The sequence below is a fragment of the Cuculus canorus genome, chromosome 19, assembly GCF_017976375.1.
Source record: "Cuculus canorus isolate bCucCan1 chromosome 19, bCucCan1.pri, whole genome shotgun sequence".
NCBI lineage: Eukaryota > Metazoa > Chordata > Aves > Cuculiformes > Cuculidae > Cuculus > Cuculus canorus.
Window position 1 is genome coordinate 1,871,179 of NC_071419.1, and position 16,168 is coordinate 1,887,346.

Consider the following 16,168-nt stretch of genomic DNA (forward strand, 5'->3'; position numbering starts at 1 on the left):
CACTGCATACTGGCTTCCATCCAGAAAGGAAGAGAAGGGGAAAGGGAACTGCAGGATGGAGAAGGACCCTGTCCTCCTCTGCACTTGCTACTCAGCACTTCTGCTCCACACAGTGCTGCGAGATGCACAGGAGCAGTGGGACTGGGGTGTGTACATGTCGAGGCGGCCAGGCAGGGCAACCCAGGCGAGCAAACAGCAAGGAAACCCGCCTGCTGTGCCTCCGTGGGCTGGGCCTGCCTCTGCGTGCCATTAGGAAACGAAAATCCAGATGATATGCTGCTAAAACCATCTCGTTTCTGAAGGGTTAAAGAGAGGAGTGGAAGGATCTTGCCCTGGGGGTCTCTGCTTGCAGGTGTTCCCTTGCTATGCTGTCCTCCCAATGCATCCCCGTCACTGCACCAGCTCTTTAAATCTCCCTGGTTTAAATTTCTGTGACGACTCCCTGTAACTGGTTTCATTATTGCCTGTAAGTGCCTCATAAACCTCCTCTTGAGGAATTTGGATCATGACACACTTGGTTGACCAGGGATAAAAAAAATCAGCTGGCGTGACCAGGAACGATTGAAACTTCCAGGGCAGAAGTGGGACATCAGAGCAGTGTCATTCCCTCCCCAAATGGGCAGCTCCCCCATCCATCCTCATCCCCTGTAGGGAATGGTGGTGGAGAGTACAGAGAGCGCTGTGTCTACCTGGATGTATCTACCTGGAGAGGTCACCTCTGTTGTCCTCCTCTCCCTTGCTTGCCCCATTCCTAAGGCGCTGCCTGGTCCTGGGTTTCAGGGCACCATCCTGGACCAGAACTTCCTGCCCTGGTTCTCCTCATCTCCCATGGCTTTGTGTGATGGGCAGAGGAGCAGCCAGCAGTGCCTGGGGGTTCAGGGTGGAGAACCTTGCAAGCAGGGTCCAGCCGGGAGCTTCGCAGCCTGCATGGCCTTGTGCCATGAAGCCACCTCGCTGGGTGGAAGTCCTGCCGGGATGGAAGTCCATGAGCCCCTTCTCCGGCTCAGCACAGGGGGAAACCACAGCCATCTGCGGCTCTTTCACACCTATGAAATACCTGGCCAGCAAGATTTACATGTGGATAGATTTTATGTGACAGAAATACATGTTGTGGGATGGAATCGCTGTGTTAGCAGCGGAGCGGCGGCGCAGGGCTGTGAGCGGCAGCGTAGCTCAAACCTTCACAGGAGACCCCAGCTCCGAGACCCCCCTGCCGAGGCAGTTCCTGAGGAGGGTTGCTCCGTCCATTTGTCCATTTCTTGATGCGGTCGGCAATGACACAGCCCAGCGGCAGTGACCGCGATGCTGGTGGCACAGCGCAGCCACGTCCCAGCAGGGACGCCAGCAATGCCCCGGAGACTCCTCTCCTGAGCATCCTGCCTCCCGAGCACCCTGCGCTCCTGCAGGGCCTGGCGCTGGCGAGACAGCTTGGAAACTGGCTGGAGGACATGAGAGGAGACTTAAAACCTTTTAATATTCTCAATGTCCATTCTCTTGGAGTTGAAATGGGATCTGATGGGGATCAAAGCCAGTGACAGTGGCTGCCAGATACCGTGTTGTGTCGGTGAGGGCTGACACCCATGTGCGTTTCTGGAGCAGGACGGAAGCGTGCTCTGTGTGCCTTGGGGACGTGCCGGTTCTGAGCTGTTACTGCAGGGAAGTGTAATGATCATGGGATGGAAGTGACTTCACCACTGTGTTTGCATAGAGGTGGCATCTTGCTCCGAGCAGCCTCGCTCAGGTGGCTGGCGACACGTGCCAGGGTCCCAGACAGCAGGTGGGGTTGCGGGAGGTCTGATCTGCTGCTTGTCCCCTGGTCTCCTCCTGCAGAGATGTTGCTTTGGTTCCTTCTTGGCTGCATCTCAGCCGTGCCTGTGTGCTGGGCATGGTGGGGTGGACAGTCTAGAACGGCTGCAGGAGAAGTGGATCAGCGCAGGTTTCTCCTGCGAGCTTAGTCACCAGTGGGACAGCATGAACGCCTACAGCGTGTCCTCCCCATCCCTCAGTGCGCTGCCTCCTCCATCTCTCCTGGGGAGCTCAGCACCTTAACCGGGTGCGGCAGAGGAGGAAGGACTGCGAGGTCTCCCCAGGCTCTGCACTCTGCTATCCCGAGCAGGGAAGCCCTGTGGAAGAGAAGCTGCTGGTGTCCTGGTGCTGGAATGCAGCAGGGGTGGAAGGTGACCAAGCAGAGGGGAGTCCAGAGCATCCTAAAGAGGTGGGTGTCCTCTGGGGAACCCCAAAGCTGGCTTAGCGGAAGGTATGAGCTAGCACGAGAGCTGGGTCTGCTGAGGACAGCGGTGGCAGCCACACTCCTGACGCACTCAAGCTTTTCACAGCACTGGTACCAGTCTCTCTTCAAAAGGGTGGTGTAGAGGACGCCCAGGATGGGACCATCTGCTGTCCTGCTTCCGCTCAACACAGGGGTGGGCATGTCCCTGTGTCCCTGCTGCACCCTGCGGTATGGAATGGGACATTCAGTGCCAGGCTGGGAGTTCGGCTCAGGCGGGGCCTGGGCAAAGATGGTCTCTACCTGGGCAGGCTTTCCTGGTCCTAGAGCTCATCAGATCGTCCACCACCCCGAGGGCTGCTGTTTTCCTCAGCATCCGGCACACGGAATGCCACGTATGGGCACTTCTTCACGTTGAGGCACACAAGTTTCTTGAGTGATGCTGTCTTAACTATCTCAAAGCCAGTTTCTCCGCCAAAAGTACTGGGTTTCCAGTACTCTGGGGAGCAGATGGGGTTTCCAAAAAGCCCCTTCAGGGAAAACGGAGATCCGATCTCCACCATGCTTTCACCAAACATACCATCGGGTTGGGGTTTCTCAAGCAGCAAGCCTGGATAAAACTCCAGAGCATCAATGTCTCCATACAGTTCTTGCAGCTCTGCCGCCTTCTCTTCTTCCCCTGCATCAAGGGAAAATCAGAGTGCTTTAGCAAGGGAATCGCCTGCGGGAAGGACGGGCCGTGCTGTGGGTGATGGGAACACAACAGGTCCCACAGCCCAGGCAGTGGCGAGCCCAGCTCCCAGGGCAGGCACTGCCCTCTGCACTGCTCATCCAGCCTCTTAGGAGAGAGGACCTTTGCCACCGAGGCACCAGCCCTGTGGCCCCTGGTGGGAGGGTGACGACCAGGCAAGGCTTGGATGGGCAGGAGGGGCTGCTCTGCAGGACAAGCCCAGCAGCGAGGGGGCAGCTTGTGATCTCGCACCTCGCCTGCCGGCACAGGGCATCTGCACCGCCCCAGCGAAGCCCCGAGAGCTCCTGCAGCAGCGCTGCAGCCCTACCTGTCAGCTCCTGAAAGGACTTGTAGGGCTTCATGCCAAACCTCTTCCGATACTCATTAAATGGCTGTAGCCTCAGCTGCCGGGACTCCTTGATGACCCCAACGGCCACTTTCAAGACGTTAGCGTTGATGGTTTGTCCCCCACCGATCTGGAGGGTGAGAGCACAAGGAGGAGGTTGTGTAAGGGATGAGCCACCACACAAAAGCATCTGTGTCCTGGGCGTGGTGTCGGGGAGACCGGCAGGTCATCGCAGCAGTGAGAAGAGGGAACTCGCTGGACATTGCCAAAAGCTTGGGCTAAAGCCAGTCCTGGTCCCGGTATGGGTTGGGGAATGGTGCAGGAGAAGCCCTGGATGGACAGTGACCCACCAGTGAGCCTGGGAGAAGGAAAGATTACGAGGGTTTGGGGTCACAGGGAGAACCTGTACACCCATAGAGCAGCAGGTCTGTGCCTCAGCCTTGGTGCATTGCACAGGAAAAGACAGTCAGAAATGTAGATGGAATCGCTTGGAGGAAAGCATCCATGTGATGGCAGCAAAGAACAGTGCCAGAGAAGCTGCTCCCGTGCCCAGGCTGCTCCACAGGCTGGGCCAGGAGGTCCCGGCTGTATCAGCCAGCTTCCGCAGGCTCCTGGCATCTCCACGCTGTTTACTACAGAGTCCCAAAAAAAAGCAAAGGGGCTGCCAAGGCCCAGCCTGGCTGCGGTGCTTGTGGGGAGGACTCGGGACGTGCCCAGCAGGTGCTGCCCTGGGCAGAAGACAGGCAATGCCATGGACCAGCGCTTTGCATCGTGTAAGAATGACAGCACAGCAGTGTCCCTCCCAGGTCCCACAGCCCCGGCACCGCGGAGACGGGAGAGCAGGACCCTACCCTTCCTGCCATCTGCTTGGAAAAGGACTCCACCAGTGCCTCCACGCCGTAGTCCATGAGCATGGAGGTGTTGTAGAGGAACTGCTCGTAACTGTACTCTTCTCCCTGGATGATGAAGGAGTCGGGCATCAGCCCATGCCAGTGGTAAAGCTGGTTGAACTCCACTGCAATGCGATTCCGGTACTGGAACTGCGTCCCAAACAGCAGCTCAGGGTCGAACTTCAGGCTGAAGAAGTACCCACTGAGATGCTGGACATAGTCTTCAATGACGATCTTGATGGTCTCCCCTGTTCAGGAGGTGAGAGAAGGAGCTGTCAGCAGCAGGAGATACCAGCTGTGTACCCCGAGATGCTATGGCAGCAGATCCCAGCACCCACCCACCACATGGGACCTTTCTGACCATGGCTGAGTTGATTGGGAATTTTCCAGAGAATTATTTCTTCACTAGCAAAGGTCAGTCTGCCAAAAGCGAAATGGTTCCTGAGGGAGCTGACCTTGATATGCTTCTTGGAGATCATGTGATGACATGGGTCTCTTCTGGATTTTGGTCAAAAATGAAATTTCTTGAGATTGTAGTAAATTTATAATAGAACATTAAAATGAAATAATTCAAAACTATGAAAAAATTATCACAAATGAAAGTTTTTGATGGATGAAACCCAATTTTTGCTACACGGACCAAAGCTAACGATCCCCAGAAGGCTGCCAGAGAAATTCACCCAGCCTCTAAAGCCAGACTGGCCATCACCCTCAAACAGGGACCAACCAACACCCAAGTCCTTGGGGCTTGCCCGGGGAGGTGGACTCAGGGCTCCATCGTGCCTGTGCCCTGCAGCACCACCAGTCCTCACCAATGAGGATGAGACGAGCCGTCTGGAAGAGCTGCTCATCGCTCCAGGTGGGATGCTCCCGTTTCAGTATGTCGCAGACGCGGTTGTGCTCACGCAGCCAGAGGGTGCCGTACACGCAGAGCCCCGGCAGCAGCCCAAACACCTCCTGCCCCATCGCCAGCTGCTTCTCCTTGGGGATGGCAGACGGGTAGACCATGTGCACTGGAGCATCAGTGACTGCGGGGGGGTACACCTCTCCATCCACCACCTCGGGGAGACAGGAATGGGATGGCAGAAAGGACGGAGGGAGAAAACCACCCTGGCGGAAGCTTGCCGAGCTGGGACCTGCCTCCCTCTGGGTACCACTGCTGCTCTCCTGAAAGCACTGAGCAGGATGGAAACATTCCCTTCATACAGCCCCAGCCGCAGGACGCTTGCTGCTGTCAGAACAGCTCAACCCCCAAACTCATTCCCCTGCTACGGCACCTCTGGCCGGCAGCCCCCGGGGGACCCGGCAGCGCCCTGCACAGAGCGCCAGGGCTGGGGCTCCGGATGCTCCCAGGGCTCTCCGGCCTGGGCTGCAGAGGGGTGTGGATTTCAGACAACCCTGGAGCACAGGGCTGAGACACCATTCTTAGTCATGCCAGGCGGTACCTGGAATTTCAGCTTCCCATCTCTGAAGAGTCGCAGCTGGTGCTGCCGCTGCAGGTTGTCCCCGTACAAGTGCCCAAGATCCACCTGCCAAGAAAGCAGAGCCTTCAGGACTCATCCGAAAGGCAGAGCGTGCCCGAGTCCCTCCTCGCTCATGCCCAGAGTGCCCCTCACCCCATGCCCGAGCGCCTTGGTGAAGCCACGTCCCATCTTTCCAGACGTCTTGAAGAACTGGTGGGTGAAATGCTGGGCAAAGAAGGCAAACATCAGGTTGGTGCCTCGCGGATCGGCTTCAAACTTCTGCCGGAGCAGGAACCTCTCTGCCAGGAGCTGGGCGTTGGGCAGCTGCTGCTTCCCTGTGAAGGATGGAGGTTGAGGGCGGCTGCACTGAGCACCCGGGCGGTGCTGCTGGCTGCGGGGCGGCTGCGGAGCACGGCAGCATCTGCTGCAGCTCCAGGCACCGACTGGTCTGCACGGACACCTTACGGCCCCCTCACGCGGGCTACGATGTGCCCAGCAGTGTCCTGGATACCATCGAGCTCCTCCTGGCCGCGGGGTCAGCCTGGGCAGGACAGCGGCCGCACGCAGCACTGCCAGCGGTGCCCTGCGGGTGTGTCCGTGGCACAGCCGGGTGGGAAACATTGACGCCGCGCTGAGCACGGAGCTGGGCTGCCGCTCCGGTGGCTCAGCCCCAGCCTGGCGCCGTGCGGTGCCGGTCCCACCGGGCCAGCCACGTACCTTTGGTCCCCATGGGCGTCGGGCAGTTGTCCGGCACGGGTGGGAGGATGCGGGTGTAATAGCTGACGTTGGAGTAGGCTTCCCAGCTGATGTAGCCATAGTCAGAGTTGTAGGTGGGGGGGCTGGGGATGAGATTGGCACGAGCTGCGAGGAGAGAGGGAGATCGCCAGTGTGGGACCCGAGCATGGGGCCCCTGCCCGCTCACTACTGCCACACACCCTCCCCTACCACCCCGAAACCCAGAAAGGGAATGGCAGCGGAGGCACGCGGGTGTCCTGGGCTTTGCTCCGAGCCTTTTAAAGGCTGCAGTCCCCTGCACAAGAGGAGAGCTTGTGCTGATGCACCGAGTGGGTTCTTGGGAGATGAATGTGATGACAGCCACACAGAAATGGCAAAACCAACAGCCAGAGCCTTGCGAACCACATCGCTAAAGCTCCAAGGGCTGGAACCTAAATATTTATACGAAGTGATGGATGTGGGGACATAAATAATGAGGGCCAGCTCCATTATTTCCACAGGCTGCTTTCCGTGCGGCTTCTCCAGAGCCCTTTGGCCCGGGAAGCGCAGCATGCCAAGAGCCACTCGCGCTTTCCAGCTGGCTGTCAGCCCAGCGCACGGCTGCGGACGCGCGGGCAGCCCCCCCTGGGCAGGGTGGCAGGGTGATGGGCGGTGTGTGACAATCTCCTGGGTCTCCTGGTGAGGTGACTGCAGCCCAGCGCCCATCGTGCCTGCAGGAGCCGCTCAGCATCCCTGCAGCCGTGCCGCCCCCACCCACGCCTCTGCTGACGCCCGGGGGTTCCCCAAGTCCTGCTGCACCCCAAGACCCGCTCCAACCCCTCACCTGTGAGCACGAGCCTCATGAGCGTGTCTCTGATGAAGGTTCTGTTGATAATGTCCCAAAACCACCTGAACTGGGTTAGGATGAAGTGGTAGAAGGCAGGACTGGGCTTCAGCAGGTTGCGGAGGTGCGTCCAGAGCTCGGCTGGGGGAGGCAGACCAGGCGAATCACTCACCCTGCTAACGAAGCCAACCAACGGCCCCAGCCCACCCGCATATCACTGCCACGAATCGCGTGCTTTAGGCACAGAGTGCCACCCAGAGACCCCTCGGTCCTTTGAGCAAGACAGACTTACGGGAGGTGCAGTTGTCCCCAGAGTATCCTGTCCTCGTGCAGTCGCACTCGTATCCTTCCAGGCCGACCCTCATGCACACCCCTTGGTTCTGGCAGGGGAAATAGCAGCAGGGATTCACTGCGGGGAGACAGAGGGACATCACCATGCAGCCACAGTGTCACTGCGGGATGCACCCTGGGGTCCCCCTGAGACAGCAGCCGCCTCCGTGACCCGGTCCCCAGCCCAGTGCCGATGACGCGCTGCAGGGGGACAGCACAGCCCTGGCCAGTGCAACACCAGATATTACTGCTCAGCTTTTCTTTTACCTCCCTGGTGAGGTATTTTAGGCAAAAGCATCACTTCGACACCATTCCTCCTTCCTTGTGGATGTTATCCTTGTCTGAAAGACCCGGGATTGCCGAAGGAGCCGTCTGCACCCCACAGCCATGCACCGATGGGTGCTGCCTGGTGCCCCCCGCCACTGCGGGGCCGTAGCCTCACGCCCAGAGGGCTGCGGTGCCCCCGCAGCTCCGGCATGGGACAAAGCCGTGCAAATGCAGGACATGCCTTAATAATCATAGAAATTGTCTGGGCTGAAGTTTGCTTTGGCGAGCGGCTTCTCTGCCCTCGCCACGGCGAGCGGATGAGAAGGGCTGACCGCTCGCTGCCCCGGCCCCTGCCCAGCCCTTTCCTCCACCACCTTCGCCCCAGCCTGCAGGCGCGAGATAAGAGCCCCTTTCCGCCTGTCCCACGAGGCGGGATCCCACGGGACACATGGAGACCGGAGCAGCGCTGCCACCGAGTCGGGGCGGTCCCCACTGATGGGGCCTTTGTGCCAGGAGAATGAAAGTGCCAAAGGATAAGACCTCTTGGAGCACACCCGGCTGAGGGTCCGGTGTGTGTCGGCAGGACGGCGGACACCAGCCCCGCTGGATGCTCAGTGCTGGGGGACAGGAGTGCCACTGACACCCGGTGCTCAGCTCCGTTGCCATCGGCTGGAGCGAAAGCCGTCCCTGTGCCCGGTGTCACAGACAATGGAAGAAGTCTCCCAGGTCCATCGGCTGCTCCATGCGATCCTCCAGGCTCGCCAGGCCCCCGCCAGACCTGATTCAATTCTGCTGGAATTTGGGAGCAGGTTCCAACACTGAGGCCGAGACACGGGCATGCAGAATAGAAACCACGGGTTTTTTTCCATAGGAAATTTCATCTAAAAATTAACATCTTTGAAAAATAAAGCTAATTTTGCACCGTTTCTCGTTCCCATTCAGCTGCCGGCCCAGGGCAGGGGCTGCGCTGGAGCCCAGGGCTTGGCTGGCAGCTCGGCGACCCCAAATCCCAAACGTCACAGGGACCGGCTTGCAAAAACGCGTTCAGCTCCCAGCCTTTCCATGAGTCTCGCTTTCATCTCAGGTCTTTTCATGTATCCAGACGCTGTTGCAGACCCAGGCGGGAGGCAGCAGGCAGATTCTTATTTATCTCAGACAAATTAAGGTCAGACCACACGTTCGGTTTGTTGCAAGATGGGAACTTCTGCAAAGGAGGCCCTGTTGCAGCGCAGTGGAGCATCCTCTGGGCTATTCCTGCATCAGTAACTCCGACTTTGCTGCACACTTTGCGAGCACAGAAAAGAGCAATCCTGTGCCGTGCCCGGTGCAGCCCAGGGGCAGCGGGGCTGGGAGGATGCTGCGCGCCGCGGGCTCTGCCACGGCAGGTCCTGCCCGTCTCTCCAGCTGACGTGGGGAGTCGGGAGCAATTCCCTTTGCCAGGGCTCTCCCCGGCACGGAGCTCGATGGCACGTCACGGCCGAGCACTCCTGCAAGGCGCGTTTGGCAGCATGCCGGGCTTGGCCCCGCAGTTCACAGGGGTGTCAGTGCCGCGGGGTCCCAGAGGTGGGGTGGGAGCAGCATGTTCCAGCCAAAAGGGTGGGAGGGCAACGGAGCGTGTCCTGGCCCGTGACAGCAACCCCTTCATGTCCTTTCGGAGCCTCCTTCCCACGGCAGCTCGTGCCTCTCCCCACCCCGGCCAGGAATCCTGCGCCGGCTCTGCCAGGACGGTTCCAAGTGTGGAGAAAGCTGCAGCCAGGCTCCGTGCTGGAGCACAGCCCCCTCCGTGACAGCAGAGCTGGGGAACACGCTCCATCACCACCGAAAAATGCCAGATTTTAGGGACAACATCCGTTCCGTGAACCACAGCCAACACAACCAGGGGGAAATCATGGCCGGGCTGGAGCCGGGCTTGCTCGATGGGATACGGCTCTGCAGCCGCAGCCTTTGAAGGCAATGAAAGGCTTACGCACTTGTTTTCTTCTTTCAAGGAGATTTCCTCAGGCTCACAAGCTGCTCACAGCAAACAGAGTGCAGCCAGATTGTCATCTGCAACCACTTCTGTCGGCACCATAGACCCGAGCAGCGCGCCAGGGCTGCGGCTGCCGCCGCGGGGGGCTCGGCGATCCCCTGCCCTGCACCTGAGCCAGGCTGCTGGCCTCGAGGACGTGCTGCCGGCCGGCTGCCGCGCTGGCTGGAGCGGTGACACAGCCCCGGGGCCTCAGGCTCTCCTTTGCAGCCCACCTTGGGGCTACATCAGCCCCGTTGCGGAGGGGCTGTGCTGGGAGGAGGTGGTTGGCCATGGGCTACGGAAACAAGCACGGATCAGAAGCGACTCTACCGGAGGTACCTGGTGGCCCTCACTCAGCGCGGGCTGTGCCCTATCTGCCCCGTGGCTGGAGCTCAGGCATGTGCTGATGTCTGGGTGCTGCTGAACCTCCCGTTCGCCAGCCCGGCGAGGGTGGAATGGCTGTGGAGGGGACGGTTAGGTTTATTTTGCAAGAATGTTTGTACAAAACTACACCCCTGAAGGCAAGCCAGCAGCCAAGGCAATATCTGCAGGGGAAAGCAGAGAAACACCATGGGAGCAGCTTGGCTCTGCTCACAGACAGAGGAACAGTCTACAGAGGGAAACATCACGGCTCGGAGCCAAGGTGCAGCCAGCAAGGAGTCAAGGAGAAACGCTCTAAGGAGCAAACATCAAGTGAGCAGGAGATCCCAGCCTCGGCCCAACATCCTGTTATTTGGTCTTTGAGAGCAGATCCAAAGGTTAGATTAGGGCTGCGGTGCTGCCGGTGCAGCGCTGGGGAGGTGCTGACAGCACCTCAGGGCACGGTGCAGTTCCCCTAATTCCTCAACCAGATCTCTCCCTCCTACTTAAGGCTTGGAAGAGAGCCGTCCTTTCATGTATATCCCAGGTATCTTCTTTTTTTTTTCCCCACATAGAGAAATTCGCTTTGATCCTGGCATGCAGCAGTCAGCTCTGGGGATGGGTCACAGCTGCACCATCCCAGCGTGTGTCTGTCCCAGCTGCTTTGGGCGTGTGGGTCCCCAGTGGCTCTCTAGAATGTGTCCTGTGCCCAGCAGGACACACAGATGCTGCTCCCAGATGTCCTCAACCCCCAGGAGAAGCTTCTCAGAGAGATGAGACCCATGCTGGGAGGAGGAACCACACAGAGGCTGCCCCTCGCCTGTCCCCACCAACCATGGTCCAGCCCAGCGAGTGACAGCGTGGTCCATCCCAAGAGGTCCCTTCTTCCGTGTGGTCGTGCCCGGTGGGCTCTGCAGCTGTGTGCCTGCTGCCTCCTCAGCACCAGCCCTCCTCCTCCTGCTGCTCCTGCTCTGACTCTGCCGCCTGAGACAGGGAGCCCAGAGGGCTGCAAAGGGGCTCACCCACGCTGGGAACACTCAGCCCCGCTGTCCTGCTCAGGTGAGCCTGACACCTCCTGCCGGGTCGCATCCTGACTGCCGGAGTCCCCCACAGAGCAGCGGTGGCCATGGGCCCTCCAGGCGCTGCAGCCCCACGTTGTGTTCCTCTTTCGGACACACACGCTGCCAAAACAGGGAAGTCCCCACCTCGGGGTCACTGTTTTCACACAGGACCAGCAGTTCCAGCACAGGGAAGTCTCTCCTCTCCCAGCAGGACAGCAGTGGGAAGAGGAAAAGGGCAGTGGGAAGGGCAACGTGTCCCGCTCCAGCACCCAGCTCAGCCTAAAACCGCTCAGTTTGGGTTCTTCTCCCATATCCTGCTTCCCCTGCACCCCTGTGCTGCCCACACAGCCTGTGCGCATCTAGGGGGGCTTTCAGGTCTGGGCACATCACTTCCCAAAGCGGTGGGTAAACCAAGGTGAGCTGCAGGGGATGGTCACCACCAGCACCATCTGCACCGCAGATGGTTGGAGCCCCGCTGAGGGACGCAGCCCACCTGCCGGCACCGGCTCTGCTGAGAACGTTACTTTAGTGAGGAATTGTAGATCCTGGCAAGTGCCACGAGCTCTTTTCTGCGAGGAGGAAGGTCATTTCACAGAATAGAGATTGGAGTCAATGCCCATCAAGGACCTGTAGGAAACAGCACTGCAGGGGCTGGGGGTGAAGCTGATGGGGTTTGAGATGCAGTTTTGTTTTGCAACATGCTCTGTGGATGCCCCCCATAAGCAGCGTTACTCCTCGACACCCCGGGGTGCACGGGCAGCCTGAGCCCATTACAGCTGTACCGACACCAGGTACGGCGCTGCAGTGTGTTTGCCACACTTGCCCCATCCCTGGAGGTGTTCAAGGCCACATTGGATGTGGCTTTGAGCAAACAGATCCACTGGGAGGTGTCCCTGCCCATGGCAGGGGGTGGAACTGGATGGGCTTTGAGGCCCCTTCCAACCCAAACCCCTCCATGGTTCTATCCTTCTCTGTGAGCAAGGGAGCTAAAAGACCGCTTAGGCCACCACTGCGGTCCCTGCTGCTCCCACCTCTCCATCTTCACCAGTTTCACCTGATATGTGTTTGGGGAGAGCGGGGAAGGGTCCTGGCTCCCAGCATTCATGGATTTAGTCCCCCTTTCCTTTGGGAAGCCCCATCCCAGCCGGGAGGCTGCCGGGAGCCGCTGGGCACCCTCCGCTCAGTGCCAGGGCCACCCTGGGGTTGCCACGGTCCTGTCCGTCCGCAGGGCCCGCGGGACGGTGGTGGCCTTGGCGGGCACCCAGCCCTGTCGTGCGGCCACGCTCAGGCCAGCGGTGGCTCCTCCAGACCCCGCGTGTGGTCCTCGCTGCGGGAGGTAGAGGAGAAGTTTGTTTTTTCATGGGCCGTTTTGCTCTCCGGTCAGGCATGACGGGTCAAACCGCGGAGCTCGAGGTGACGCAGGGACCCTGACTCCCGCTGTGCCCGCGGGGACCCTCCTGCCCCGCCAGGGGCTCGGGCTCCATGGTGGGGGGCGATGGAAAGACCTCGCGGGGTGCAAACCCGTCCTGCGGCGCTGGGCAGCGGCTCGGGGCAGACACCCCAGCATCCCCTGGAGACTGCCCTGCGACCCCTGAGCCCTGGGGGGCCGGTACTGACCCTCCAGGACCAGCTCCCCCTGCATCCCCGGTACCGGACCCGCTGGGATCAGCTCCCCCTGCATCCCCGGTACCGGACCCGCTGGGATCAGCTCCCCCTGCATCCCCGGTACTGGATCCTCTGGGATCAGCTGCCCCTGTATCCACGGTACCGAAATCTCCAGGACCAGCTCCCCCTGCATCCCCGGTACCGGACTCACTGGGATCAGCTCCCCCTGCATCCCCCCGCACCGGACCCTCTGGAATCAGCTCCCCCAGCATCCCCCGGTACCAGACCCACTGGGACCAGCTCCCCCTGCATCCCCGGTACTGGATCCTCCGGGATCAGCTCCCCCTGCATCCCCGGTACCGAACTCTCTGGGATCAGCTCCCCCTGCATCTCCAGTACCGGATTCCCCGGTGCCGGGTCCCCCCGATGCAGGATGCTGCCGCTCCCCCCGGGCAGGGTCCCCGCTCTCTCCCCGGGTCCCCTCGGGGCTGGACGGCCCCCGGTACGGGATGTGACCCGCAGTCCCGGCCGCCCCGGGTCTCCCTCCCTCCCTGCCGGTGCCCCGTACCGGAGCGGTGGGTGGCGGCGCTCCCGGCGGCGCAGAGCAGCACGGCGTGGGCGAGCAGCAGCCCCGGGGCTCGGCACCCGCCGCCCATGGCGAGAGGCAGCTCCGAGCGCCCCGCAGCTCCGGCCCCGCCGGTGCCGCCCCCGCCGCGCCTCCTCCCGCCCCCGCCGGGACGGGGCCGCCCCCGGCAGCCCGGGGACCCCGCCTGGACCCGGGGTCCCGTGTCCCACCGCAGACCCCATCCACGGTCTCCCCGTCGCTGAGCATCTCCCTGCCCACCCTCTGTTCCCGTGTCCCGCCGGGCTCCCCGCGCCCGCACCCTGGTCCGCACCTTCCCCGGCATCCTCACGCTCCTGCCCCGGTCCCCGCGGCCCTCAGCATCCCCACAGTCACACTATTGTCCCCACATACTCATGTATCCTCATGCCCATGTCCTAGTCCCTGCATTTTCCAGCATCCCCCATGCCCACATCCCAGTCCTTACATCCATCAGCATCCCTATGCCCTGATCCTTACATCCCTCAGCATCCCTATACCCTAATCCCCATATCCCCCAGCATCCCTATGCCCTAATCCCCACATCCCTCAGCATCTCTATGCCCTGATCCCCACATCCCTCAGCATCTCTATGCCCTGATCCCCACTTCCCTCAGCATCTCTATGCCCTGATCCGCACATCCCTCAGCATCCCATGCCCTGATCTGCACATCCCTCAGCGTCCCTATGCCCTAATCCCCACATCCCTCAGCATCCTTATGCCCACATGCCCCGTGGCTCCCTATGCCCAACCCCTGCTCCACAACCCCCCTGTCTGGATTCCCGTGCCCCGGGGCTCCCCGTTACAGCCGGGCAGCAGCACCATCCCTGCAGCGCGGCCGTGGGCTCTGGGCCGGCTCAGCTCCCCCCGGCCCGCTGTGGGAGGCTGCGCTGGCAGCACTGACCGGCTGGCGCTGGCATCTGGGCTGCCCACAGCCACAAAAGCGGAGTTTATCAGTGAAACCATCGCGAGGTGTTTCCTGCGTGGCTGCTTCGCCCCTGGCACCAGCCTGCTGGCAGCAGGGACAGGATCGGGCCAGCCCAGCCCAGGCAGGCACCAGCCACCCCGCAGGGCAGCGTGTTGGACCAGGAGAGGCTCTGCACGGCTGCAGCGATGGGCTGCAGGTGTTGCTGGGGCAGCCTCAGCGGGTGTCCCCGAGCCCAGTGGCACCCAGCGCCCAGGGGCTGTGGCTGCTCGCCCTCTGCCATACTGCTCTGCGGGAGCAGCCGAGACCACGGCGTGGGGCTGGGTGTGTTTGGAGGTTATCTTGGGTTGTGCTGTCACCTCCTTGCAGAGCAGCAGGAAGCCCCGGCAGGGCTGGAGGGTGCGCGGTTCCTGTACAGCTCCTGCACTTTGCATAGAAAGTGGCTGTGGTGGAGATGGGGCAGGAGCAGGGCTGAGGGTCACTCTGTGGGGCTGTGGGTCACTCTGTAGGGCTTTGCTGGCTCTCAGCAGCAGGGAGGGGGCATCTCTGCGGGAGGAGCAGACTCCACAGATGTCCAAAAAGGAACTAGGGCCTCACATCCAGCTTCAGAGGACAAATGCAACAGCTGGGACACGAACATGAGCTCAGCAGGCTCTTGATGTGCTCTCGCAGGGTGGGGACATAGACTCTTCCAGTGACGGGTACGTGCTGGAAGCGAGGGGCAGGTTTTGCTGTACGCGTGCAATCGTCGCGGTCCGCGTGTCACAGCCAGGGCTGCCCCTGCCTGCTGCGAGCCTGCCTGCGGCACTGCGCACCCGGCCGCTCGCCCTGTCCTCTTGCCTCGGAGACAAAGAGCAGCCGAGCCACATGGATGGGTACCAAATACGAAGCTGTGGTAAACTCATCGTTCAACACAGACAGAGGGATTTCAGCAGGGTGTTGGGATGATTTCAGTGTGATGACAGGAGGAATGGTGTCAAATAGTCACCCGGGCAATGTCAGCCCCGTGCCTGTGCTCTGCTGGGCTGCAGAAGAGGTGCAAGACCAGTGCCCCCACCTGCTGCTGCCACCAGCCCCACAGTGTCACAGCCCCACAGAGAGCCAAGTGGTTTACCCTGTGGTGCATGTTTTTCCTCTCCATCCCCACAGGTGGCACTTCCAGTCCCAGCTCCAGCCTTTCCCCTCCCTCCCCACACCCGATTCCTGGTGCTGTTGGCAGCAGCATCGGGGACCTGCCGGAGCCCAAGTGCCCTGCGTCACCCTGGGCCAGCCCGGTGGCCTTTGGGGGTGTCCCAGCTGCAGGAGCTCTCCTGCACTCGCAGCTCTGCTCCCTGCCCTCTCATCAGGTTTTAATAATGATTTGCTTGCACAATACAGAAATGATTGCAGCCGCCCCAAGGCCAGCTGCCTCGCCAGCCCCTTCGAGGGGCTGCTGTGGAGGGGCTGTCCCCAAGGTGTGGGGCAAGGGAGGGGCTGCTGCTGGCGGCTGCAGGGCTGGGGGCGTCCAGCCATCCTGTGCACCCCCACCACTCCTGGGGTCTCCAGGGACTCGGTGCCCCAGGGGGCTGCTCAGCACAAACCCATCAGGTACCCAACTGCCGGCTGCCAACCCCGGCTGCCGACAACCTCCCTCTGCCCTTTCGTGAGGGTTGTCTGTCCGAGCTGCAGCCCAGGGTGTCTGTCCTTGTGTCCCAGGATGGGAGCCAGCCCTGTGTCCCCAGATGGGTCGCTGCCCCCGGCCGGGGTGAGGGTGGGCATCGCTGTGGGTGCACGGCTTCACAGCCTCCCTCAGTCTG

General features: G+C 61.0%; 1 protein-coding gene across 2 annotated transcripts; it reads right to left on the reverse strand.

Moving 5' to 3' along the window:
- Positions 1 to 1,170: 1,170 nt before the first annotated feature.
- Positions 1,171 to 13,545, reverse strand: PTGS1 (prostaglandin-endoperoxide synthase 1). 2 transcript variants are annotated; one of them, XM_054084051.1, is made up of 11 exons: positions 13,414 to 13,545; positions 7,507 to 7,623; positions 7,215 to 7,355; positions 6,374 to 6,517; positions 5,810 to 5,991; positions 5,639 to 5,722; positions 5,006 to 5,252; positions 4,155 to 4,441; positions 3,286 to 3,433; positions 2,531 to 2,906; positions 1,171 to 2,453 (listed from the first exon to the last, which is right to left on the reverse strand). In XM_054084051.1, the coding sequence occupies exons 1-10, from the start codon at positions 13,499 to 13,501 to the stop codon at positions 2,551 to 2,553; spliced, it is 1,794 nt and encodes a 597-aa protein (XP_053940026.1). In that variant the 5' UTR covers positions 13,502 to 13,545; the 3' UTR covers positions 1,171 to 2,453; positions 2,531 to 2,550. The 2 variants fall into 2 exon arrangements, with proteins under 2 accessions (XP_053940026.1, XP_053940024.1); XM_054084049.1 differs by having other exon boundaries at positions 1,171 to 2,906.
- Positions 13,546 to 16,168: the final 2,623 nt, after the last annotated feature.